This window comes from Miniopterus natalensis, chromosome 18 (genome assembly GCF_054644295.1).
Source record: "Miniopterus natalensis isolate mMinNat1 chromosome 18, mMinNat1.hap1, whole genome shotgun sequence".
Taxonomy (NCBI): domain Eukaryota; kingdom Metazoa; phylum Chordata; class Mammalia; order Chiroptera; family Miniopteridae; genus Miniopterus; species Miniopterus natalensis.
Window position 1 is genome coordinate 36,116,111 of NC_142098.1, and position 24,325 is coordinate 36,140,435.

A 24,325-nucleotide genomic window follows, 5' to 3' on the forward strand; every position below is an offset into this window, starting at 1 on the left:
AGTAGTAACACTATATGTTGTCCTTGTTTTGTGATTTATGATGATAATGATAGTGATTGGTTCTGCGTCGCCCTCTCCCCTCCGAGCCTCATCCCTGCTGCCATTTTCTCAGCACTGGTGCCTGGTGGAACCATTTCTCAGGACTGCCAGGGGCTGGGTGAAAATACCCATCACACAGACTGAGTTGAGAGTCCTGTCATTTATGGATTCTCCAGGAGATTGTGGGTGTTCAAGGGACATACACATGACAGGCCATCTTTGTATTATGTCTATCAGTGTCCCTTTTTAGCATCTTCATCTTAAGTCGTATCTGTTTTTCTTACTTGAATTTCTCAACCCCAGCTCACCCTTCATGCCACTTTCACACCTGGGCAACCCTCAGAGATAGAAATGACTTAAGGGAAGATACGGATGCTGGCACTGACCATGGGCCTACTGTGCACCAGGCTCTATTTTATATATATCACTACAACCTTCCCCCCTCATTCAACATGCAGAAAATGCATCTGAAGGAGAAGGACCTTGCTGAAGGACCAAAACCAGGAAGCAGCAAGCCTGTCTAACTCCAGGCCAGACCATGTTCTTTCTTTCCCTGGCACTGGGCAGCCTGCCTAGTGGTGAGTCAGTCAAGTACCCAAAGAGTCTTGTATTCTGAACTTTTGCTCTTACAAATATTTGCTTCATTTTATGTCTTTGGACATCTGATTGCATGTATATGGTGGTATTATCAGTAGAATATCTTGTTTGAAGTAGAATGGCTGGGTTAAAGGATAAATGTTTGGGGGATTTTGAGAGTCATTGCCTCCCAGCTGGGTGTGGCTCAGCGGTTGAGCTTCGACCTACGATCCAGGCGATCGGGGTTCGATTCCCGGTCAGGGCACATACGATCAATGACTTTCTCATCATTGATGTTTCTATCTCTTTCTCTCCCTCTCCTTCCCTCTCTCTGAAATCAGTAAAGATATATTTAAAAAAAAAAAGAGAGAGAGTCATTGCCAAATGATCTATTCATTTCTTTATTTATCTGTTCATTTAATTAATTCGGTCTATTGAGTGAATTATGGAACTCTAGTCATCTGCCGGACATGGCTGTAGGTTGGAGATCCTATAGTGAATGGGACAGAGCACCTGCCCTTTGGGAGCAGATATTCTAGTGGGGTAGATGATGTCAGGTAAAAGATGCTGGGAAGAAAAGAAAATCAGGTTACGGGAATTGAGAGTGACAGCGGTCACAGAGAGTGACAGGTGGTTGGGGAAGGCTGCTCTGAGGAGGTGACATTGGAGCAGAAGGTAAGGAAAAGAGCCACATGAAGATGCAGAAGAGCAGGAAGTGGAAAGACCTGAGGAGGTGGAACGGGCCTGACTATTTAAGGATTGTTAGGGTGACCAGAGTGGCTGGAGCAGAGGAAGGGGAAGAAAGGCAGGGTTGTTTAGGGATGGAGATACAGAGAGAAACTAGGTTATATAGAATCTTGGAGACCACCGTAAGGGCTTTGCAATTAATTTACAAGTGTAACAAGAAGCCATTGGAGAGCTGTGAGCATGGACCAGTGTGTTGTGATGTATGTTTTGTAAAGATTTCTCTAGTGAACACCAAAAATTAATAATGGTGGTTGCCTGTGGAGGTGAGGGTTACAGACAGATGTGGATCAGGGCTTTGAGGAAGTCTTGTTAAGACTTTTATGTTTTTAAACCATATGATTATTATCTATTTGAAAAAAAGTTAAATAAAAACAGTGCTGCTTGCTTTGAGGAGAATGGTCTGCAGCTGGGCAGGGGTGGAAACAGGAGATGAGGAAGCTGATGTCCCTGCCTGGGCAAGAGATGATGGTGACTCAGGAAGAGGATTGTGTGAGAGGAAGCATGAATCAGAGATGACTTACAAGTTATCCTAAAGGTTTTGGAACTGGCTAACTGGATGAAAAGTGATGCTTTTTATTGAGATTGGGAGGAGTAGTCTTGATGGGAAATTGACAGTTTTTGAACTTCTTTGAGCTGCACATTGGACATCAAGTAAGTGGTCACAGTTTCGGGGAGGAGCCAGGGCTTGTAGATACAGAATTTTTACTGACTTTTTAGAAACATACACAAAAGTATTATGATAAAGAACACCCACATACCTGTCACCCAGTATTGACAGTCATCTACATTTTACTTGTCTTGTTTCTTCTATTTCCCCCTCTTACACACAAGCACACTTTTTCCTACAGTTTTTCTTTTAAAGCAAATCTCAGATGTGCCATCATTTTATCAATAACCACAGTATGCTAAATTTTGGAACTGTTAATGTAGGAATGATACTTAAAGCCCTGAGTTTTTCTGAAACCATCCAGGCTGAGGGGATAGAAAGAGAGAGACCAGGCCATGGGGCCTCCCACATTTGGGGACAGGGAAAGGACCAGCATTCTAGAGAGGAACTGAGAGGAAGCAGGAACATCAGAAGAGGTGATAATCTGGTGCCAGGGGAACAAAGGGTTCCAAAGAGAAGGTGCTTGACTAGAGAGCAGAGATTCAGGGCAGTAGCTGCAAGTAGACTTGGAGTCCACAATGAAAAAACACAGCTTTTTTATCCCCCAATCTAACTACGTTATGGAAATTTCTCAATATCATAATACAGTTTCTATAAGAAGAAATTTATAAGTACTTATTTTTCTTTTACTTTTTTTTGGTGAGGCGTAACTCAAATGTAAAGTGCATAAAGAGCACAGATTTTAAGGGTATGCAGGTCATTGAATTTTTTATAAATATATATATGCTCATGTAACCATTAACATTTCCAAATACCTGGAAATTGCCCTGTGTGCCGTTTCCCTGTCCATTCCTCCACTTCAGAGGCAACCACTGAGCTGATGCCAGGCACTATAGATTAGTGTGCCTGCTCTTGAACTTCATAGAAAAGAAATCTTACAGCAGGTCTGTGTGCCTGGCTTCTTTAGCTCTTATGTCTGTGAAAGTCTTTCATGATGCATGTAATAGGATTTTGCTCTACAAGAACTCCTGAAGGATTTCCTACTGGTTGTTTTTTATGCTGGTTATTTTACAATATCTAAAATAAAGACTGAGTTTCAAGTCCGGATGTTTTGCGGTTTGGTGAATACATAGTGAACTTTAAGGATAACAGAGGCTCTAAAGTGCTTCAAGTTACAGTGGGATGTTTTTAAGATGGGAGAAATCACAGCATGTTTGTATACTGATGGGAGTGCTAGAGGGAAAATGGAAGAGATTGGGAACTGGGTCCTCAGAGAGGTGAGAGGGAGGTGCAGACAGGGTGGAGAGAGGGGTTGGAATGGAATTGAAGAAGGGCCAGTTCATGCTGGTAAAAGAAAGGAGAGTCTTGCTATTTGATATCCTCTCCAAATTGTAAAAACCACTCCCCTGGTTTTTATATGTTGGCAGCTATTCCACACAGCATATAAGCTCAAAACAGGTCTTTGGACTTCCAATCTGATGTTGATTGTAGATAATACAGCTTCCTTTATGGACCTGAATAAAGAACTGGACAAATACTGGTAATGGTTCTAAGTGGGCAGTTAAGGCAAAGAATGTTTGAGAAGCAAGAGAAGTCCCACAGCAGAAGCAGGTGTGATACTGTGATTTATAATAAATACATATTTGGCCTCCCTGTTTCTGGCACAGAACTCTTAAAACCCTTGGAATTTTCTTTAATGAGAGTTAAGGTGTCTTTTGTTATGTTAATAAGGTGACTTTTGGAAAGCACCTAGGTAATGACAGGGGTTGGAAATTTTTAGTCCCACAGTCTCTCTACTTTACCTCCTGGGAGGGGAGGGAGGCTAGAGATTTAATCAACTGATAAATGGCCAGTGATTTAATCAACTATGACTATGCATGAAGCCTCCATAAAAACCCCAAAAGGAGGGGTTAAGAGAGCTTCTGGTAGGTTACTACATGGAGATGCCAGGATAGTGGCGTGCTGAGAGTATGGAAGCTCCAAGCCCTTTCCCCTTACCTTGCCCTTTGCATCTATTTCACCTGGTTGTTCCTAGTTATATCCTTTATAATAAACTGGTGATGTAGTAAGTAAAATGTTTCTCTGTGTTTCTATAATCCACTCTAGCAAATTAATGGAACCCAAGGGCAGGGGTTGTTGGAACCTCTGATCTGTAGCCAGTTAAAAACACAGATGACAACCCGGACTTAAGATTGGTGGCTGAAGTGGGAGGACAGTCTTGTGGGATTGACCCCTTATCCTGTGGAATCTGACTCTGTCTCCAAATAGATAGTATCAGGATAGTTTCATATTGTTGACATAAGAAATGTCCAGACCTGTAGAGAATTGTTATGAGTTTATTTGAACTAAACTGATGACGATGGCTGGGAAGCCAAATCTCAGTGGATTGAAAAAATGCTCCTGAGAATGGCAGTTTTGCAGTTTATTTTATACACTACGATCAAAGGAGGAGGTGAAGGAGGGTTACATGAAATTCATTGGTGGTAGGTTAGGGAGGTGGGAGAAAGCAAAGCAGGGGAATCTCTGAGATTGGATAAAGAGTAAACCAGAGGGACAAATACTTCTTTTCCATTGGTGGGTACAGGACAGTTAACAATGAGCATTTGCAGCACTTGGAGATGGTGTGCCGGGAACCAGGTTTCAACAGGGCTCTAGTGGGTGTCTAGTGGGTGTCTAGTGGGTGTCCTGAGGGGTCTGGAAGAGAGGGGCTTTCTTTGACGTTCCAAAGGTATGTTATCGTAGATGCAAAAAGACAATAGACAGGCTCAGTGAGGTAAAAATTGATCTAGGACATGACTGCCCACCATGACTCACTTTTAGTTAGGAACTTTTCATTTTAGACCATCCTATGTGGTTACTTTTGGATGCCATGCAGGCCGCCTCTGAGCTTGTCTGGTTTAGTACGTGACCACTTTTTCGTCCACAATATTCAACAAAATCTCACTATGTTATTCTTGTAGGACTCCCAGCTGGTGTCCGAGAATTGCTTGATGTGAGGAAAAACCCTAAGTGGGAACTGGTTGCAAATAGCTGCCAGGAAGGAGGGGAACTGGAGTGGGAGGGGGAGCAGCATCTAAAGAGCCTCCCGGGTGAGGCCTGTGGATGTATTAACACAGTGGAACGCTGTTCTGCAGTGCAAGAGAATGAGTAGCCTGGATGGGTCTCACAGCCCCTGTAGAGCCCAGGAAGTAAATACTGAGGATGGAGGAGGGTATTGGCTGGGACAGGAGAGCTTTTAGGAGGCTGGAAACCTCTGGCTTGATCTGAGCAGTGGCTATTCAGGTGAATGCATTTGTAAAGATTCATTGAGACTGCATTTAAAATTTGTGTAGTTTATGTAAAATGGATCCTAATAAGAGGAAAAATGAGCTAGGCTTAGGAGCTAGACCGACAGAGGGCAGGTGGGAGCCATGGAAGGATTTTGAGCAAGGACAAGACCCAGTCAAGTCTGGGTATTATTAGAAAGGTCCTCAGGGGTAAGGGGGGGGGGTCCATGGAAGGGGAGAGGCCAGAACTTGGCCCCACCTCAGCAACCCTGGTAAGCCTCCACTCCTTTCTGGACCCTTTTTCCCTTCACCCAGTCCTCTCGTGGGAGTTAAGGCAAAACAGAAGTATGAGAGGAAAGTAGCCAAGAATCACCCTGAGACTGAGCCCCTGGAGGACAGAGCCCTCTGACTCATTCCTGCAGTCCCAGCCCTGGTACAGGACCTTCAGGAAGTGCTAGTTCTGTGAGAGGGAGTGCAAAATCTGCCAGAAGGGGGGGGGGGGAGGGGGTCAGGACCTATACCCACAGAGGAGAATGGGGGCAGGTAGGCAGGGTCAGACTCAAGATAGTTCAGAACTGGGATCTCTCACGTGTTCTCTTAGTTTCTTAGTCAAAAAGCCTCTTCTTAAACCGGTTCCTACCTTGTCTCAGTGGAGCCAACATGCGGTAGAAGGTGAGGGGCTTTGGGCCACCCTAGAGATTCAGTGTGCTTATTCAGTGGCACTCACTGAGCCCCTGCATGTGGCATTGAAGATGCAATAGTGAACAAAAATGAAAATATGGTGTGATGATCTGAACAGACCAGTTAAGCACTGGAGCTCTGGACCACACTGCCTGGGTCAAATCCCAGCTTTCCCACCTCTTTGCTGTGGCTTTGGGTGGGGTTCTTAATCTCAGTTTTCTCATCTATAAAACAGGATCAACAGTACCCACTTTGCCTTCTTTTGTAGAGATTTTGTAAGATCTGTTATACAAAGGGCTTAACATGGTGCTTGGCCCAATAAATATTGTGATAGAGCAGGTTCATGGGGTTATGGGAGCTTTAGAGAGGACTTCCTAGAGGAGGTGACATCTAAGCCAAGGCCTAAAGGAAGAGTAGGAAGGAGTTTGCCAGCTGAAGGGGGACGGGGGTAGGGAGGTATAAAGGAAGAGTGGTCCCAGAGGAATGAGCTTGGCAGGGGACCTGGCGACACTGTAAGTAGGGCTTCCTGCAGGGGAAGGCTGTTGGAAATATCTTCAGAGGTTCCATCTAATTCCTGTCTCCTTTACTCCCCAAGTGGGTTGGCGGCAAGGAAGGGCAGGCTGGCAGTGGTTGGTGCAGGCCCAGTTTAGCAGGGCTGAGGGGTGAGGCTGGCTGTAGACTTGGAGGGAAACCTAAAGATAGCTCCACAGAGGAGGATGACTCGCAGCCCGGGCTTCCCTGCAACTGTTGGGAAGCAGGGATGAGTCAGCCTCTCAAAGGGAAACGAAGCCACTGTAGGAAGAGACCTGGGTTCGAGCCCCAAGGCTACTCCGCCTCTGACTCATCTCTGGCAGGGCAGAGGGACAGGCTGGATGCGAATCTGGACTCTGCAGCCCCAGTTCTCAGTTTCCAGGCCTGGCTCCTCTTGAAACCTCAGTTCCTATATCTGTACAATGGGCTGGAGTGGGCTGGGGGAGTGGTTTCTGTGACTATAAAAAGGGAGCACATATCTGGAAGTGCCATCCCCCTCCCTTTTTCCTGTCTGAGTCCTAGCAGATATGAAATGAATGTGTGGGATGGTTTGGGGTTCCTGCTAGTCTCCTGATGGGTTTGTTGTCATCTAGGTTCTAGTGAGATGAGGGGAAAAGGGCAGCAAAAAAAAAAAGGGGGCAGCTAAGCATTGTGTCTGAAAATCAATAGCAATAATAAAGATTAAGTATCTCATGTATTTGGTTCTTACTGAATGCCTGGCCCCCTGTACCACTCCATTTTAATCTTCACAGTAGTTCCGTGGGGGAGCGCGGTGGCCCCATTTTACAGGTGAAGTAAAATGTTCAGAGACGTGGAACCATTTGCCCCAAATCACACAGCCAGTGGATGGTGGAGCCAGGATTTGCCAGAATCCAAAGCTCTTCCTCTTAGCCTCAGATGGGGGGTGGGGTGGGAGGGGTTGTTGAGGACTCAGACCTGGGAGGGCACTTAGGGGAGGCCTCTGTTTTTTAGATGGGGAAACAGGTTCAGACAGGGCAGGGTGAGGGCCTTCCACTGGATGACCTGCCTGTTTGAAGTGTGGATATGTTTAGAAAGAAACAGCAACTTTTTCTGTCTTTGTTTAACATTTATTACAAAGTATAAGAGCAGAGACTGGTGAGCCCCTGCACCCCCTCTACCTTCTCTTCCCAGGATATTCTCTGCAACTCTAGAGAAATAGTGTCCTCCTGCTCTGCCACCAGGGGGCGCCGCCTCCTGCCTTGTCCCAGCTTCAGGCCTGGTTCCTTCAGCTCTACCGACCAGCGGGGTAACTGAGGCACCCTAGGATCCTGGACTCTGGGCGCCCAGTTCCCTCCTCCTCTGGGCCCTACTTCTCCAAGCTCCCAGGCACCTCCACTTCTAACTAAAATCTGGAGGTTGTCTGTAGCAGCATGGTGAGGATGTTTTTGTTGAGGGTACATTGGGTAGTGGTGACCGTTTTCCCATTTGGAGCCTCAGGGATGGGCCATAGCCTCCCTCTTTCAGCCAGTGTCCCCTCCAGCAGCTTCAGTGAGTCAGTCCACCCCAAGGTGGGGCCCCTTGATTCCTTGCATTTGAGGTGCTTTAGTCATAGGGCTGGGTCAGGAGTAGAAGAGAGAATGTCCTTGACCTCAATCCTGAGGAAAGTAGCCTGGTTCTTCCTCCATAGGTCCTGGGGAGACAAAGGGAGATGGATTGGCAGGCAACCTAGACACCAGAGGAGGAGCAAAAGCAGGGACACGGAAGTGGAGACAGACAGAAACCAGTGCACAGAGGAGGAAGTAAGCATGGTGTACCCGGCACCAAGAGATCTGGAGCAGCCGGGCATTTGGACAGAGCCAGAGAATGTGCCCAGAGACAGGCAAAGAGACAGATTCCAAGCAAACAAAGGGAGATTGTACTGAGGGTCAGCAAAGGGAAGAAGAAATGTCTCCTTCCTTCACTGCCCGTCCAGTCCCAAACTTGGGAGTCCTCTCCTCCCAACACAGAGTGGAAGAGAAAGGGTGGCCTTGTCTCCAGGCCATCCCCCACCCCCTTCACAATATAGGGTGCTGACCACAGGCACCCTTCCTCCAGAATGCTTTCCTGCCCAAGTCCTAGCCTCCTTACCAGCTATGTGGCCTCCTGGCTGGGATCTGGAAGCTGCCTCGGCCCCAAGGCAGTGCTAAGCAGTTCCATCAGGGTGTCCAGCTTCCCTGCTAGTGCATCAATCCGCTTTTCCAGGGCCTGGTGTGAGCTGCTCAGACCCAGCTGCAAGTCACACAGGATCATGTGCATCTGGGCAGAGGGTCAGAGGTATTAGGGGGCTGGGGTAAGGTGGTAGAACCAACATTTAATAAACCATTACAGGCCTTCAAGGATTATCCTCAATTATAACAGTTACCAAGTATTGACCTCTACCACACCCCAGCTACTTGGCCAGGTGCTTTTCATGTGTGGTTTAAAATCCTGAAAGTCATGAGAAATGAGAATCCTGTTCCCATATTTACAGCTGAGGAAACTGAGGCCTGGAGCTGTTAATTGACATGCCCAAGGCAGCACCTAGAATAGGGCCTAGGATGTTGTAGGTACTCACTAAATACCTGTGTAATTGATTCCTGACTTCAAAATCCACATAGCCCTTTCCCTGCCTTCTCAAACCAGGATTCACAGCTTCATGCTTGAGGGCTTGAGCTTTCTATGGGAGTTCTTTAATTCTGTGTTTACGGCTCGATAGTCTTAGGAAATTATCACCTGTCAGTTCTGGCAGACCTAGGCCATCACCTCCTCACTGAGCCACACAGTGCAAAGACCTGTATCCAGTTGTGTTTACCATGGCATGGGTGCCGAGGACCACTGTTTGAATTGTCACGGACTAATGAGAAAAAGCAAAGGCCACTGGATAAGCAAAAGACGCTATGAGTCAAGCCAAGGGGTGTGACGTCATCGCCCTTGAGCACTGATGGAATCAAGTGGTGCCAGCAGGAGGTGGGCAAGCTGAGTCGCTTGGCCAGGCAGGTGAAGCACCCATGGCCCTGGGCCCCCTCTTCGTAGTAGCAGCAGAGACTGAATTTTACTGAAACAGTGTCACCTTTCCCCATGTTAGTGTTGTTCATTTGCATTTTATTGGTTTTGCCCTGTGTGTTTGGGCTTGGCTTGTAAATTTGCTTTGGTTTTATTATTGTATAAGAGTTGGAATTTGGAAAGAATTTTATATCCGTCCACATGTAAGTAACTTGACAATAAAAGTAATTTAAAACCAAACACTAGAGTCCTTTGTGCAGTTTCTTTTTTTAAGTTTAAAAGGGATCTCTCTGTACTGTACATGACTTTAAGAAACTTGGTATTGCATTATTCATTCACTCAACCACAAACCTTTATTGAGTGCCTGTGTGTGCCAGGCCCTGGCCAGTGTTCCCTATTCCAGGGCCACTTTTCCCTGCCTGTGACCCCAGCCTCCCTCTGCCCCCAGACCCACTCCCATGGGATCCTGGTACCTTGGAGATGTCCACCATGGAGTTCACTTGTTCCCGGAGCTTTCGGTGTTTCAGCCGCACCTGGCGGAACCTGTGGGCAGAAGTAGGGCATCAATTTTCCCATAAGCCTGGCCCCCAGATGTTGCCCTAGCTCACGGGAGGGATGAGGGGAGGAGAGACCCATGTATACACAGTACAAAAAGGAAAAGTTGCTAGAGAGCAGAAGTGGGAGACTGTACCCATGAGTCTACCTCCCTGGGAAAGACCCAGGTGTCCAGGCCACAGACACTCAGATATGCAAAATCAACTGCCATAGACACGCACAGTCACTGTGAGGTCCAGGCAGACATCTGTTCAGTCACACATGAGTGTAAGTGTTTAAACACACACACATCAAGCAGAGAGGAGGAAATGTGGACACAGGTGCACATGAGTGTGCATGCACACACACACAGCCCTCACGTGCTGATGGCGGCCAGCAGCCTACGCTGATGCCTGCGGGCAGCTCCGGAGTCCTTCCTACGTGTATGTTTGTAGAACATCCAGGCCTCTTGTAGCACTCGGGCAGCCGACTCCTTCATCTGGGGATGGATGGCACAGCGTCAGTGAAGACAGACCCCTTGGCTCTGGGAAGAGGGGCCTGGGGGCCTGGACTCCTGGGTCTCAGGGAGGAGGAGCTTGGGGCTGGGACTTCTGTGTAGGCCCGTCCTCACCTCTTTGGCGTACTGGATGTCCATCATGAAGTTGTGTACATGCTTCTCTGCCTTATTAAACTCCAGTTTCCGAGCCACCACGGCCACCAGCAGGGCTGTGCAGCAGACCCCCTGTGGGCACAGCAGGCACTATGATACAAGGGCTGTGGGGCTCTGTAGGCTAGCCTTGTGCCATCAACTCTCCTTGAACCCTCCCAACAGCCACAGAAGGTAGGCCCAACCAACCCTAGTTGACAGACAAGCAAACAGCTCCAAGGGTGGAGCAAGGATCAGAAATCATGGGTCCTGTGCGTAGTATTTACACCATCAGAATGTTCTCTTTGGCTAAGGGTACGAATGGAGGAGGAGAGGAGGGCTGATCGGGCAAGGGGCAGACCTTAGGCTCCTGCAGGACCCATTCCTCCGTGCTCCTCACACCCAGCTAGCCATCAGGTCACCAAGGTTGTCCCTCACCCTTCTCCCACGCCCACAGCCTGTGCCCAACTCTGGCCCTGTCGTCTTCCTCCTAGACCATCTCCAGCCTTCCACTCACCCTGCCCTGACCCCAGGGAGACCTAACCCTAGTTACGACCCTGCCCCCCTCACCCTAATCTAGCTTCCCACAGCCTCTGACAGCTTGGCTTTCAAGGCCTTCCCAGATCTAGGCCTCTCCCTCCTCTTCCCAGCCTCCCTCCCAGACAACTCAGCCCCAGCCTCAATTTGTCTCACTTGCCTGAGCATCTGGGTCCGAACACTCACTCTTCTCCCTCCCCTCTCCCAAGGCCTCTGGTCCTTTGAGGCCCCATCAGACTCCAGCTGCTCTGTGGCACCTGGTCATTCTTCCTGTGTTGGAAGGAATCTTCTGAAGCCCCCCCACCCCACACACACACACACCCCGTGTTTCAGCTCTTGACCACTCAGAACAATTTACTAGCTAGGAACATTAGCTCTGGGACTGCTTGGGTTCCAAACCCAGCTCTGAGCAAGCTATTTAAACCCTCAGTGCCTCAGTTTCTCCTCTGTAAAATGTCCTCACAGTATTACCCTGTGGATTCTGTAATTTAACACCTGGAGAGTGTTTGGAACAGAGACTGGCACAGAGTATGTGCTCAGAAGTTAGCAATTTTAATTCCATCATGCCTCGGAACCTCCTGGCCAGGAGTGGGCTGTGAACTCGTGCAAGTTGCCTGATCTCTCCAGGTTTCAGTTTCTACTTTTGTCAAATGAGGGAGGAGTGTTTCCCTGCCTGAGTCTCTGCATCTTCCCTTATCACAGATACTACTCTGTGTCTGTGACATTTCCCTGCCACCCCATCTGTCACCTGTGGGCCCAGGACTTGAGAACTCAACATGTCCTTCCTGGGACAGCATCAGGGCTGGGGACTGGCAGCTTGAGTCCCTGAGGGTAAGGGAAGCCAGATCTCTTGAGGAGGTGAAGGCCAAGGCATTGGGTGCTGGGTCCTGGAGGGGGATAAGGGTTGCATGGCAGGGGACTGGATGCCTAGATCTATGAAGGACAAGGAATGAATGTCTAGATTCAGGAGGAGGCCGACTCGAGGAAGGAGGCATGAATCTGGGGCTGGAGAGCCTCTGCCTCATCCTTGAGGGCACTGGAGCTGGGATGGAGGTGCAGATGCCCAGGAGCAGTTATAATAACTCCACCCCACCCCATTTACTGTGCACTTCCTATATATGCTGGACACTGTTTGAGACCCTTTACATGTTTCAATTCATTTAATCTCTGGAACCCAAGGAGTTCACTAGTATAAGCATCCTATCTTATAGATGAGGAAACTGAGGCCCAGAGAGATTATATATGGCTTGCTTCCAGCTACAAAGTGGCAGAAGCAGGATTTGGACCCAGGCAGCCTGGCCCCACAGGTGTGCTCTTCCTGATTAGACCTCTGTAGCCTTGATGGAGGCTGGGAGCTTGGATTCCTATCCTAGAGCTGGGAAACGGTGCCTGAGTCCTAGATAATTGGGGGGTAAGGGGTGGGGAAGGATGCTAGAGCCTTGATGGGGCTCAGGGCTGGATTCCTAGATTCTGGGAGGAAATGGGGCTGGAAAGTCAGGAGCCTTATGTTTCCTAGGAGAATGAGGGCTGGGGTCTTATGTTGCAGAGCAAGGACTTTGGGGATGGATTTCTGGGTTTTAAAAGGAAATGGGGCTGGGGTCTGTATCCTGGAGAGGGACTGGGACTGTGGGGGTCCAGACACCCATGTTTCTTTGGTGTGGCCCTGATTGCCTACATTGGTTCCATGGTTTCCTATAGCCAGTGATGACCAGCTTGGAAAAGGGGGAGGGTCCCTGAGATGGCCATACTCACCATGACTCCAGTGCAGAGGCAGACAATTTTGCCCCACATGGTGCCTGGCACCACATCCCCATAGCCAATGGTCAGGAATGTGATGGGGATCAGCCACAGGGTATCTGAAAGGTGTCCGGTGGCATTAACAGCCTGCCTATGGGGAAAGAGGAGTTAGTTCTGAAACCCCACTCCAGGGGTTCCCATGGTGTTTGATACCCTCCTTCCTAATACATACCCACAGTCCCAGAATCACCCAGGAAAAAAAAGCCAGTAAGTTCGGGCTTTGGAGGGCCTGCCCACCCTCCTCTCTGCTGTGTGTGCTGGGCTGAATGGTCAACTACTCTGGTCTGTGGGACTTGAACCTGGGTGCAGCCAATTCCAAAGCCTGCTTGGTTTCAGGGAGGCTACCAGGACTGCTGTATTCAGAGTGTGTAGTTGAGTGGTTGAGAGGGGGCAGAAACCCAGCCTGAAGTCTGCTTGTCAGGCCCTGGCAGAGGAATGGAAGCCTTTCTTCTAATTTCTACAAGATGCTGTCTGGCCTAGAGGTGGCCCTATCAGTACTAAAACGGTGGGTGGGCCCGGCCGGCGTGGCTCAGCAGTTGAGTGTCCACCCATAAACCAGGAGGTCACGGTTGGATTCCTAGTAAGGGTACATGCCCTGGTTTCCGGCTTGCTTCCCAGTGGGGGGAGTGCAGGAGGCAGCCGATCAATGACTCTCTCATCATTGATGCTTCTATCTCTCTTTCCCTCTCTTTCCCTCTCTCTGAAATCAATAAAAACCTATTTAAAATAATAAATAAATAAATAAATAAATAAATAAATAAATAAATAAATAAATAGAATGTAAATTTTTAAAAAAAGAACAAAAAAAAAGTGGGTGGGGCTCTACAAAGTCTTGGCGGGATTCTGCACTTTTCCCTTACTTCATCAAAAATTGGGACTTGCCCAACTCTGCCCCACAGACCCCTCTTGCATCGGGGTCAGTAGGGAAAGCTTTTATCCAAGAGGGTTCCAGACACCTCAGACCCACTAAATTAGTGTCAGAAGTGCGTACTGAATCTGCGCTTAAACAAGCCCCACCCCCTTCATGAGGACTACGGCCTTCAGATTTAGAAATTCGACTCCCTCCCCATCCTCCCATTTTTCATATAAGAAACACGGTGGGAGGATCATTCATTGGTCCAGATCCTGACCAATTTTCCCACTGGGAAAACTGAGGTCCTGCAAGATGAACTTTAAAATTACAAAAGATTAGAATTGCCAGGGAGACTTTAAAGATGGTGGAATTTGTAAAATGGACCCATTTTACAGATGAGAAAACAGGCTCAGAAAGGAGAGATCTAAAGCCAGGTCTCTCACTTTCCACCTCCCCTCAAGAACCCTTTGCCAGATGCACTAAACCAGAGGCCCTCAAACTTGAGCGGGCATCAGAATCACCTGTTAAGACCAATTGGTTGGCCCCACCTGTCAGAGTTCTAAATTTGGTTGATCTGGATGGGGCCTAAGAATTCAGGTTTGCAACAAGTTCTCCGGTGCTGCTGGTCCCAGAACAACAACTTTGAGCACCACAGGCCAAGGTTACCCCCAATTTCTTTGTGTGGGGGGGAAGGGGGGCTGAAAGGGTACAGGCCCAGTGTCAGATCACAGGATGTCCAGCAGGCAGCCTAGAATTCGGTACCGGCTCCCTGTAGGGAATTCTCTTCCAGAGCAGCCCCCAAACACCCCATGCTGGCATCATGAGCACCTACAGTGCATCTGTGCTAATTCCTCCAAGGCAGATGTAACGCTTGGCCAGTCCCCAGCGCCTGGGTTTCCAGACCGAACAGATGCCTGGAAACGAGGCAGGAGAGGTTGGGAAGCAGGAAGGGAAGGGCTTCCTAGGGTCTGTGTGTGCCTGGGGAGACTGGAGGCCACAGGTGGAGGAAGGGCTGGGGCTGCCCTGGACAAATGTGGACAATAGCCTTCTCCGCTGCTTGGCCCCCAGGGGCCCCGATCTGCACCACGGGGCAGGGGGGCCGCTGCTCTAAGCGGCTTTTCCAGAAGCTCCTGGTACCCACCCCCCACCTCCCAGCACCCTCACCTCTCGGCCACCGACAGCACCCAGGCGGTGGTGAGCCAGAGACCAAGCGTGAGGCCGAGTAGCAGGCGGCCGGGGTGCGTGTTCATGTACAGCTTGGCCACGAACCAGTGGCGAAAGCGGACCTGGTTGAGGGCGCCGATGCTGCGGTAGGACGCGTTGAGCAGGACGCCGCTGCGCAGGAGCACCGCGCGGGGCACCAGGTAGAGGCGCAGCAGCATGGCCAGGGACAGCAGCGCCTCCCCCTGGCTCAGGAAGCCCGGCCAGGACTGCGCCGCGGGGGCCTGGGCCCCGGGGCTCTGCGTGCACGGCGGGCCCCGCACGGGCGCCGGGTGCAGCCCGCACACCGCCAGCTCCACCACGATCTGCGCCGCCTGCCGCCCCGTCAGCGCCACGCGCCAGTCCCGCAGGCCGTTGTCCGTCATGAACAGCTGCGGGGAGGGTACAGCCCCAGAAGGGGAGGGGGTCACACTGAGGTCAGGCGGCAGCCACCAGCCTGCGCCGAGAGATAAGGGGGGCGCGCCCGCAGGGCCAGGGAAGGAGCAGATAGCACAGGGGCGTGGGGCCGCGGAGGGTGGGCAAGGGGCAGGGCTGGCCCTGAGGAAGACATCTCTCCCACTTCTCCCCTCCCGCCCAGTTTCAGCCCACTTCCAGAACTTTCAGCCCAGCAACACTTAGTGAGTGCCTTCTGTGTGCCCGAGACTGTGTTATATATTGAGGTGAACAAAAGACAGAAACCCCTGCCTTCCTGGAGCTTACATTCCACATCCACGGAGCCATCTCCCACTCCTGTTTCTGGGGACACGCCTATAGTGATGGTGGTCGTCACACCATTAGCAACAACAATAGCTAACACTGTCCGGGCACGTTGTGACTCAGTGAATGATCACAACACATGAGGCTGAAAGTGTTATTAGCCCCATTTTATAGGTGTGGAAACTGAGGCACAGGTCCCTCAGGTGGGCAGTGGCACAGCTGGGCTACAAACTCAGGACACTTGACTGCTGAAATGACTGCTATTAATGTGTACTTTTTACTGAACACCTCTTATGTACCAGGCACGGCAGGGGACATTAGTACACATGGCCGATAACCCCCATTTTATATGGGGGGAAGGAGGAGGGGTCAGGATCTGCGGGGATGCATGGAGAGGGCCAGGGGTGGGGAGCTGAATGTTCCACTGAGACAGGGCACTGGAGGGGGACATGGGTGGGAAGGGCTCCTGGGGGATACTGGCACAGAGGTGGGGAGCTCAAGAGTGGGGAAGGACCTGTGGGCACGTACCTGACGTCTCAAGTGGTTTGGGATTGGAATAGGTGGGGACTTGGGGATGGAGGACAGAGACCTGGGAGGCTGGGCCTGGAGTGAGGCTGCCTGGGGGCAGAGTGGACAGAGGCCTGGGGGCAGGAACTCTCAGCATCCATGAGTGTGCAAGGGAGACTAGGGGCTGCAGGTGGAGGAAGGGACCGGGCCGCTCCAGGAGGCTCTGTCGGACTGTCCACGGTCCATCCCATCCCAGTGGGTGAGGGTGTGGACGCACCTCAGGGCAGAGGAGGAGGAGGGAAAGTGTGAGCTGCCGGGGGAGGGGGGCTGGGGGCAAAAAGAAGGGGGTGGGGTGGGGCCTGCCCTACCTGGACCTCTTTGGCATGAAAGGCCAAGATGAAACAAAGCAGCAAGAAGGTGGAGATGCTGATGGTGCATTTAACCAGGAACAGGTAGAACGCCCACTGTTGGGAGAGAGAGAAAAAGGGGTGAGATCCCAGGTCTGCACGTCCCCTCTACCTTCCTCCCAAACAGCCTTTCCTTCTCAATTCCCAATTTCCTAGACTCCTTTCCCTACAAGCCAAACCCAGTTCCTCCCAAGGTCTCAGTTCTGGGGCAGTCTCAAAACCATCATCTGACCCCCAGTCTTCCCAATTGGACAGCCCTGGCCTGGGTGCCAGCGTCCACCCTCCTCCTCAGCTCTTCTCCTAGGACCCACATCCCTTAGGGGAGAACCTGAAACTCACATTCCTTCTTAATTCCGATCGACTTCCCCATCAAAAATAGTTCCTCAGTGGTGTGTGTGTGTGTGGGTGGGTGTGTGCCTGGAAGCAGACATTTGGCCTCCCGAGAGTGCCCCCTCCCCTTCCTTTCCCACCCAGCTGGTCCTGCCTTAGAAAGCAACTTTAGGTCCCACCCCCAGGCTCCATTTCCCAAGGAGCCTAGAAACTCCTACTCAATCCCCAAGGAATGAATGATACCCTCCCCTGCCCTCATACAGGGGGCTGAGTACCTGAGAGACCCCAGACCCAGCTCAGAGAAAGACCCCCTCCCCCAGTCCTGTGCCCTGCATCTCCTCTCCCCTACCTCCTGCCCTCTCTCTGGCTCTAAGCCCAGGGCAGATCTGGCCGGAAGCACATGGCCTCCAGGAACCATGGAGAAGGTTTTTACTCTCCCTTTGTGTGGCAATACCTTGGAGGAATCTAGAATTCCTGAGGGAAGGGTTTAGAGGGGACTGGGACTGCTGGATTCCCTAGGAGGGGCTGGGAGGGTGTCCCTGCCTGGGCCCTGTTGTCAGGGGGAGGAGACCACCTGGGCTCCCACCTGTTTCTCCTAAGACACCTGTTTCTCCTAAGGTGCTGCCAGCTCCCCTGGAGGGGGCAGGGTCCACTTCTGTGCAGGGGAAGAGAGCCAGTTTCCTGCCCCAAGGGGCCTGCCCCCCCCACCCCTCCCAGAACAATGGTGCTGTTGTCCCCAGCCCTCCCCCGCCCCTACCTCCTTCTCTGCCACCCCATTCATTCCCTATTTCTTTCTTTAGTTTGTCCCAAACTCCACCCCACTAGACACAACCCCCCCTCCCGACACTGCAGTCCACTTCTCCGGTGGTCATCTCTACTTTTTAAATCCCTGGGCACTCCCCCAGTCCCCTCTGATATCTGTCTTGCTCCCCTTCAGCTCTGGAGTTTGGCACCTGCCTCTCCTCCAGCCCCTCCCCACTGGTGAGCAGGTGTCTGAGTCCCTGTGAAACAAGTTCATTAGATTGAGCTGGAGGTGGGGAGGGGATGTGGCTGTTAGCAAGACAGTCAGAGAAATGGGGCTGAGGAGGACCCCCAGGACCATGTATTTCAACCCTCACCCCCAGCTTACAGATGGGAAAACTGAGGCTTGGGGAACTACAGCAGGTTCCCCAGTGTCCCACTGCTAGAGGCAGAAGCCTGGCAGATGGTAAAGGAAAGGAAGAAATGAGAAGTGAGAAGGTGGAGGAAGGGGGTGGGAGTGACCCCCTTCATATCTGCCAGGGCTCCCATATCCTCACATCCCCTGCTGGGCGGGGTGCTGGAGCGTGGGAGCAGTGGGTAGGCTCGGCCATGCTTCCTGTTGGCATGGGCTCCAGCTGCTCCACCCCCTCAGTGCCCGCTGCCCTCTTCTTGGCCTCCTCGCCAAAGGAAACCAATCTGCCCTGACCTTCCGTGTGGCTCCTGGTCACTGGAGAGCTGCCTGCCTCCTTTACCCCCAAAATCCCGAGCCTGAGCCTCCATCCCCCAAGAGTCCCCCCAACTCAATCCTCAAATCAGTGCACCCCAAACAGCCCAATTCCACATCCCTTAACCCAGACTGGTCTCCAACCCCTCCTTTCCTGTTGAGCAATTCTGTTGTGTCCTCAAGCCACTAATTCCGACCCATGTCCTCCCTGTGCCCCATCACTGCCCCGCCGACCCTGGCTGGAATGTGCCGGGAGCCTGCTCAGACCTGCCCTGGCCCCACCTGTCCTTTCCCTTTCCATCCACTCTCCTCCAAGGCAGCTCCTGGCCCAAAGATGCCCTAAGCCTCCTTCAGACCCGGAGCCCAGGCCCTCGGGCCCTCCTCCCCGGGACCCAGGAGTCCAGGCTCCCGTAAACCCACTTTTCCATTATTTCCCAGGTTAAACAGCGTATGGTGTGTGTGCACGCGTGGGCGCGTGTCCATTTCCCACCCCCACCCGGCCAGTTTCTTCTGGTCTCTACCCTCTGCCGAGGTGCTGGGTAAGCGGCAGAGTTTAGATAAGGACCTAGGATCCGCCCGCTTACTGGAAGGAGCTAGTCTCTCTCTTCACCCTCCCTCCACCAAACCTGGGGGTACCGCTACCCTATCTGCTCTTGGGGGACTTGAGTATCTGATCAGCCCTTCCCCCGACTCCGGGGTCCTGGACCTCCAGCGGTCTAATTGCAATACCTTCAAAGACTGGACACTGAGACCCTCTTCCCTTCCTTCTGCAGAGAGGACCCCCAGCATTTGCCTTCCTGGATCCCAGACTCCAGACCCTCCTCCCTCGGACCCCTCAGACCAGGAGTCCAGGCCCCCAGCCCCTCCTCCCTCAGACCCAGGAGTCCAGGCCCCCAGCCCCTCCTCCCTCAGACCCAGGAGTCTCAGACCCCAGCCCCACCTCCCTCAGACCCAGGGGTCCAGGCCCCCAGCCCCTCCTCCCTCAGACCCAGGGGTCCAGGTCCCCAGCCCCTCCTCCCTCAGACCCAGGAATCCAGGCCCCCAGCCCCTCCTCCCTCAGACCAGGAGTCCAGGCCCCCAGCCCCTCCTCCCTCAGACCCAGGAGTCTCAGCCCCCAGCCCCTCCTTCTTCTGGCCCAGGAGTTCCAGTCCCCCCCTCCTCTCTCAGACAGAGTCTCAGTCCCCAGCCTCTTGTGGCCCAGGATAAGAGTTCTACTTACCGGGCACCCTCCAAACCACAGCATCTCCGCGTGTAGTACCATGAGCCCGATGCCAATTCCCGCCAGCGTCAGTGCCCAGCAGGCCAGCCACTTCTCCTGCTCCAGCAGGCGCTTTCGCCGCCGCAGGGCCCCCAGGCCAGGCACCAACTCCCCGCCCATGGCCCCCTGGGTCTTGGGGCTCAGCCAGCTTCCTGCCCAGGGTCCCCCACCTCGCAGCACGCAAAGGGCAGCCACTGTGGCTTGCAGGTCAGTCAGCCTGCTCTGCTCAGTGGCTCTGGGGCTCTTGCTTTGAGGCACAGTGGAGCCGGTGCCCTCTGGGGGGTGGTGACGGCTAGGCAGGGCAGGGAGGGGCCGGGAGGCCCTTGGGCAGAGGGGAGGCTCCCCAACCCCGCTTCTCAGACTAAGGAGGGGCTGAAGTGTATCCTGGGGCAGAGCAAGGAAGAAGCATGCATCCACGTGGATAAAGACGCACTGGCACACAATGGTCACACACAACGGTCTGCACTGTGTAATACACACCTACATCCAACCACACCCAGCCACCACGTGACCCTCTCACACTCAGCATGGTCATAGACAGAACTTAACACACATGGCCACACAACACAACCTACACCAAGTGACTCACAACTCCCAACAAGTTCTGAAACCCACAGCCACACCCAGACACCACATACATGGTGTGACACACGCCAGCACTCAGTGAGGCAGACAGTGCCCATGGCACACACGACCACCCAAATATTGTCTACACACAGGCACAAACATTGCAATAAAAATGGGCACAACATTGCCTGCCACAGACAGCCACACCCAGACACCATACACAGGATACATATACATAGCTACACAAGCACAACATATACCAAGTGTTCCACAAACACACAAATGGTATTGACATAGCAATGCCCAAATGCCACACACACACATCGACATTAGCAGTGCATTCAGAGTCCCAAGCATTACACACCCGGGGAACCATATCCAACACGTGCAGACACACAACACTTAGGGACACACCCACAGCAGTCCCCATCTCCCAGCACATGAAGAAATACACACAGTCACACATCATGTCATGGGGACTCGAGCACATCTGCCCAGAGGCTGATTCACAGCACACACAGACTCACCCTGACACACAGCGCACCCTGGTTCACGTGCCATTCTAGTGTATAACCGGAGAGCAGTGTGAATGGACACAGGCAGGGACCTCCCGTGTACAGCGACACACAGAATCCCTAACAGCACAGGCCCAAGTAAGACATCACAGAGGACACAACCCAGAACCCTGCCCCGGGGGAGGGGGCACAGGCTACGTGGACCCCGGTGCTAAACGGCGTGTGCGAGGGGAAACAGGCATCGTCGCCTCTGATTGACAAGCCACATCCAAACACTGTATACAACAACCACACACGGCCCAGCACTCCATATATTCCAACATGCACGACCACACACATACAGCATGCACAGAGAAACACACAGGCACACAGCGACACAAAACACACTGACGCATTTCCCAACACTACCCTTGACAAACACCAAGTGCCACATGACAGCGATGGCCGCCACAGTTGATAGGCCTGCAACACCACCACACACAACACCAGAGAACACCCTACAGCACAGCATAATACACAACCACACAAACACAACACACTGAGTGTGGCCACCCAGGCTGTGTTACTAGCAGGGAAAGGAGAGCCCCTCGCAACAAGGACATGCACCTCCACATGGACAAAGGGTCACATCCCTGAATGATACACAGCTTTACACACAGAACACCCAGAAAGAGACACACCACACACTGACACACAGAACAGCACATGCAATGCAGGGTGACACGGTGTAGGGTGTGACCACATGTGGCAGACAGATCAAAAAGTCTCCTACAGCAACACATAGGGACACAGTGGCGTGGTGACACAACTCACCTCACACGGCGTCACACACCGATCTCCCGACTCAACGGTGGTCCCAGGGACACCACTCTTGGGAGGACCCACACATAATCCCTCTCCTCTCCCGTGTCATATGTCATGCAGGAACATGGACCCGCCAGCCACAGGAAAATGAGACACGCACAGACGTGCCTGGAAACACACCAACACAACCCACACAGACACACCCAGAGACACCAAACCACACACACAGACACGCCCAGTGACAAAAACACAACTGGTGCCGGTGCCCCGCCCCGTGGCACACTTGGGTTTCACTCAGGGTGAGACGCCCGGGCACACTCAGACGCCACACACGTGTCCGCTCGCAGAAACCGCTGCCCCCGGGCTCTCGCGGCGGGGCCTGGCGGCCCTGGCACCCGCCGCCTGGCCCTGGCACGCGTCGCTCCAAGCCTCTCCCTTCGGTCCTCAGGGCCTCACCGCAGACTCCTCGCAGTCTCCCAGCTCTGGGAGCCTCTGCGCCTATATTTCTGCCTCCTCTGTCTTTCTGTCTCTGCTTTTCTCTCCTTTTTATGCCTTTGTCTCTTTCTGTCTCTCTGAGTATCTCTGACTCTCTCTGCCCGTTCGTTTCCATTTCTCTCTCTGGCTCTTTATCTCTCTATCTCTGCCTCTCTCAGCCTGTGTCTCTGTGTCTCTCTCAGCATCTGTCTCTGTCTTCATCGTTGTGTTCCGTTCTGTTTTTCTTTATTCCCTCTCCCCTGTCACTGTGTCAGCCTCCATGTCCCTCTCCGTGTGTATTGATGTCTGTGTCTCTCTCCTTCTGTCTCTGTCTCCATCTCTGTGCTCTTTTCTGTCTCATTTTCTCTGTCTCTCTTGCTGACTCTAGGTCTCTCTCTGTCCCTGTCCATATCTGTTTCTCTCCCTGCCTCCAGATCTCCCTTTGGGCCTCTCTCTGTCTCTGTCTCCCTCTTTCCCTGGGCCTCTCCATGTGTTTCTCTGCCCCACTCAGGGGCCAAGGGCCAGAGACACAGAGACCGTGGCCGCCTGAGAGAGTCAGAGGCCATGGACAGAGACCCCAGCACCAGCCCCTCCACAGCTGTGCCTCAGTGCAGGTAAAAACCGACACAGAGGGACAGACACCCAGAGAGACCTTCGTGGTGCAGCCAGATGTGAGGGAGAGAGCGAGACAGACTGAGGAGGGAGGGAGGGAGGCAGGGAGGCAGGGAGAATGAATGAATAACAACAAAAATCAGAGATGGAGAGAGAAGAGACCCAGAAGTGAACCGGAAAGAGAAGCCAGAATCCAGACATGGAAGTTACCGCAGAGAGAGATTTTTGTCTTCAAAGAGACCACGACTAAGAGAAAAAAGGGGCGAAAGCTGGATACGGGAGGTGCCGGGTGGCAACAAGGGGAACCCAGTGGGAAGGGCACCTGCCTCCAAACTGAAGTCCGGGGCTGTGGGGGTCAGTTTGTAGGACACGTGGTTTGAGCCAGCTCCCTCCAGTCCGGGGAGGAGCTGAGCTGGGCGGTGGGGGTGACTCAGGGCCCCAGAGTTTCCTGTGACTCAGCTTTGGTCTCAGTCCTGGAGGGGGAGTGGAGAGGAGGAGGGGTCTCTGTAGAAGAGGAAGTAAGGAGCACCAGAGGGCCTGTGTGGCCAGGCTGCCCCTAAAGGAGGGGGCTGAGGGCTACTGCGTGGCTTTGGGGGCAGCAGCAGACTCGGGGTGTGGACTCTGGGGCCCAGACTCCTGCGGCTGAGAAAGGAGGGGGCCGCGGGCCCAGACGCCCGGGTCTGAGGAGGAAGGAGCTTGGGGGTCTGGACTCCTGGTCTGGGGGGGGGGGGGGGGGGGCTGGGTCCCACGCTCCTGGTCCAGGAAGACGAAAATAACCGATTCCAAAGTCCCCGGGACTTTTCCTTGGCCCCGGTCCAGCTGCCCCACCCCCCTGCCAGCCCCATCTCCGGGCCTGGAAGGGACCCAGGTGCCTTGGGGCCCAGCCGGAAGGGGCTAAGGACAAAGGGCTGTTTAACAGCTCGGGGAGCGCGGAGGAGGTGTCTCAGGCGGAAAGGTCAATCGTCGCCCAGGGCTGGTGCGGGGACAGGCGGGGCTGAGCCGGGCGAGCCCGCCGGAGACTCCGAGGCCCGCGGCGGCGGGTCCTCCGGGGCAGCCTTGGGCTGCGGCGGTGGGTGGCTTCGGGGCGGCGGCCCACTGCCCCCTAGCGGTGGTCCTGGGACCTGCAGGAAAGCCGCTCGTCCAGCCCGGTGTCCCGTCGGCACACCGAGCACCTGCCGCGCCAGGCGCTGCTCCGAGCGGCCAGGGTGTAGAAACAACAAAGCAGCAAACCCCTGCCCTCCTGGGGCTCCCAGGCTAAAGGGCGTCCGGAGGCTTTGTCAATCTCTCTCTTTCTCTCTCCCCGTTTTTGTTTATTTTCTTCTTTGTATCTTTGTGTTCCCCACCAATTAAAAATGATGTATATTATTATGTTCAATTATATATCATAATTATAAACACTATTAACATATGTAATTATGTAATAATACATAATTATATATATACATACATATATCAATTTTGGAGTCTAGAGACATTGGTTCAAGGCTTGGGATATAATGCATATACATTTTGGTTTATTTATTTTTTAAAATGTTTTTATTGATTTCAGAGGAAAGAGGAGAGAGAGAGAGAAACATTGATCGGCTGGCTCCTGCATGCACCCCAACTGGGGATCAAACCTGCAACCTGGGTGTATATCCTGACTGGGAATCACACCCACAACCCTTTTGGTA

The 24,325-nt window shown here is 52.4% G+C and overlaps 1 protein-coding gene across 1 annotated transcript; it reads right to left on the reverse strand.

The window, feature by feature from the left end:
* Positions 1 to 7,881: 7,881 nt before the first annotated feature.
* KCNN4 (potassium calcium-activated channel subfamily N member 4) lies at positions 7,882 to 19,800 on the reverse strand. The gene is made up of 9 exons (XM_087827246.1): positions 19,642 to 19,800; positions 16,589 to 16,684; positions 14,961 to 15,388; positions 12,899 to 13,034; positions 10,595 to 10,705; positions 10,344 to 10,462; positions 9,903 to 9,972; positions 8,536 to 8,703; positions 7,882 to 8,098 (listed from the first exon to the last, which is right to left on the reverse strand). The coding sequence occupies exons 1-8, from the start codon at positions 19,798 to 19,800 to the stop codon at positions 8,539 to 8,541; spliced, it is 1,284 nt and encodes a 427-aa protein (XP_087683372.1). The 3' UTR covers positions 7,882 to 8,098; positions 8,536 to 8,538.
* Positions 19,801 to 24,325: the final 4,525 nt, after the last annotated feature.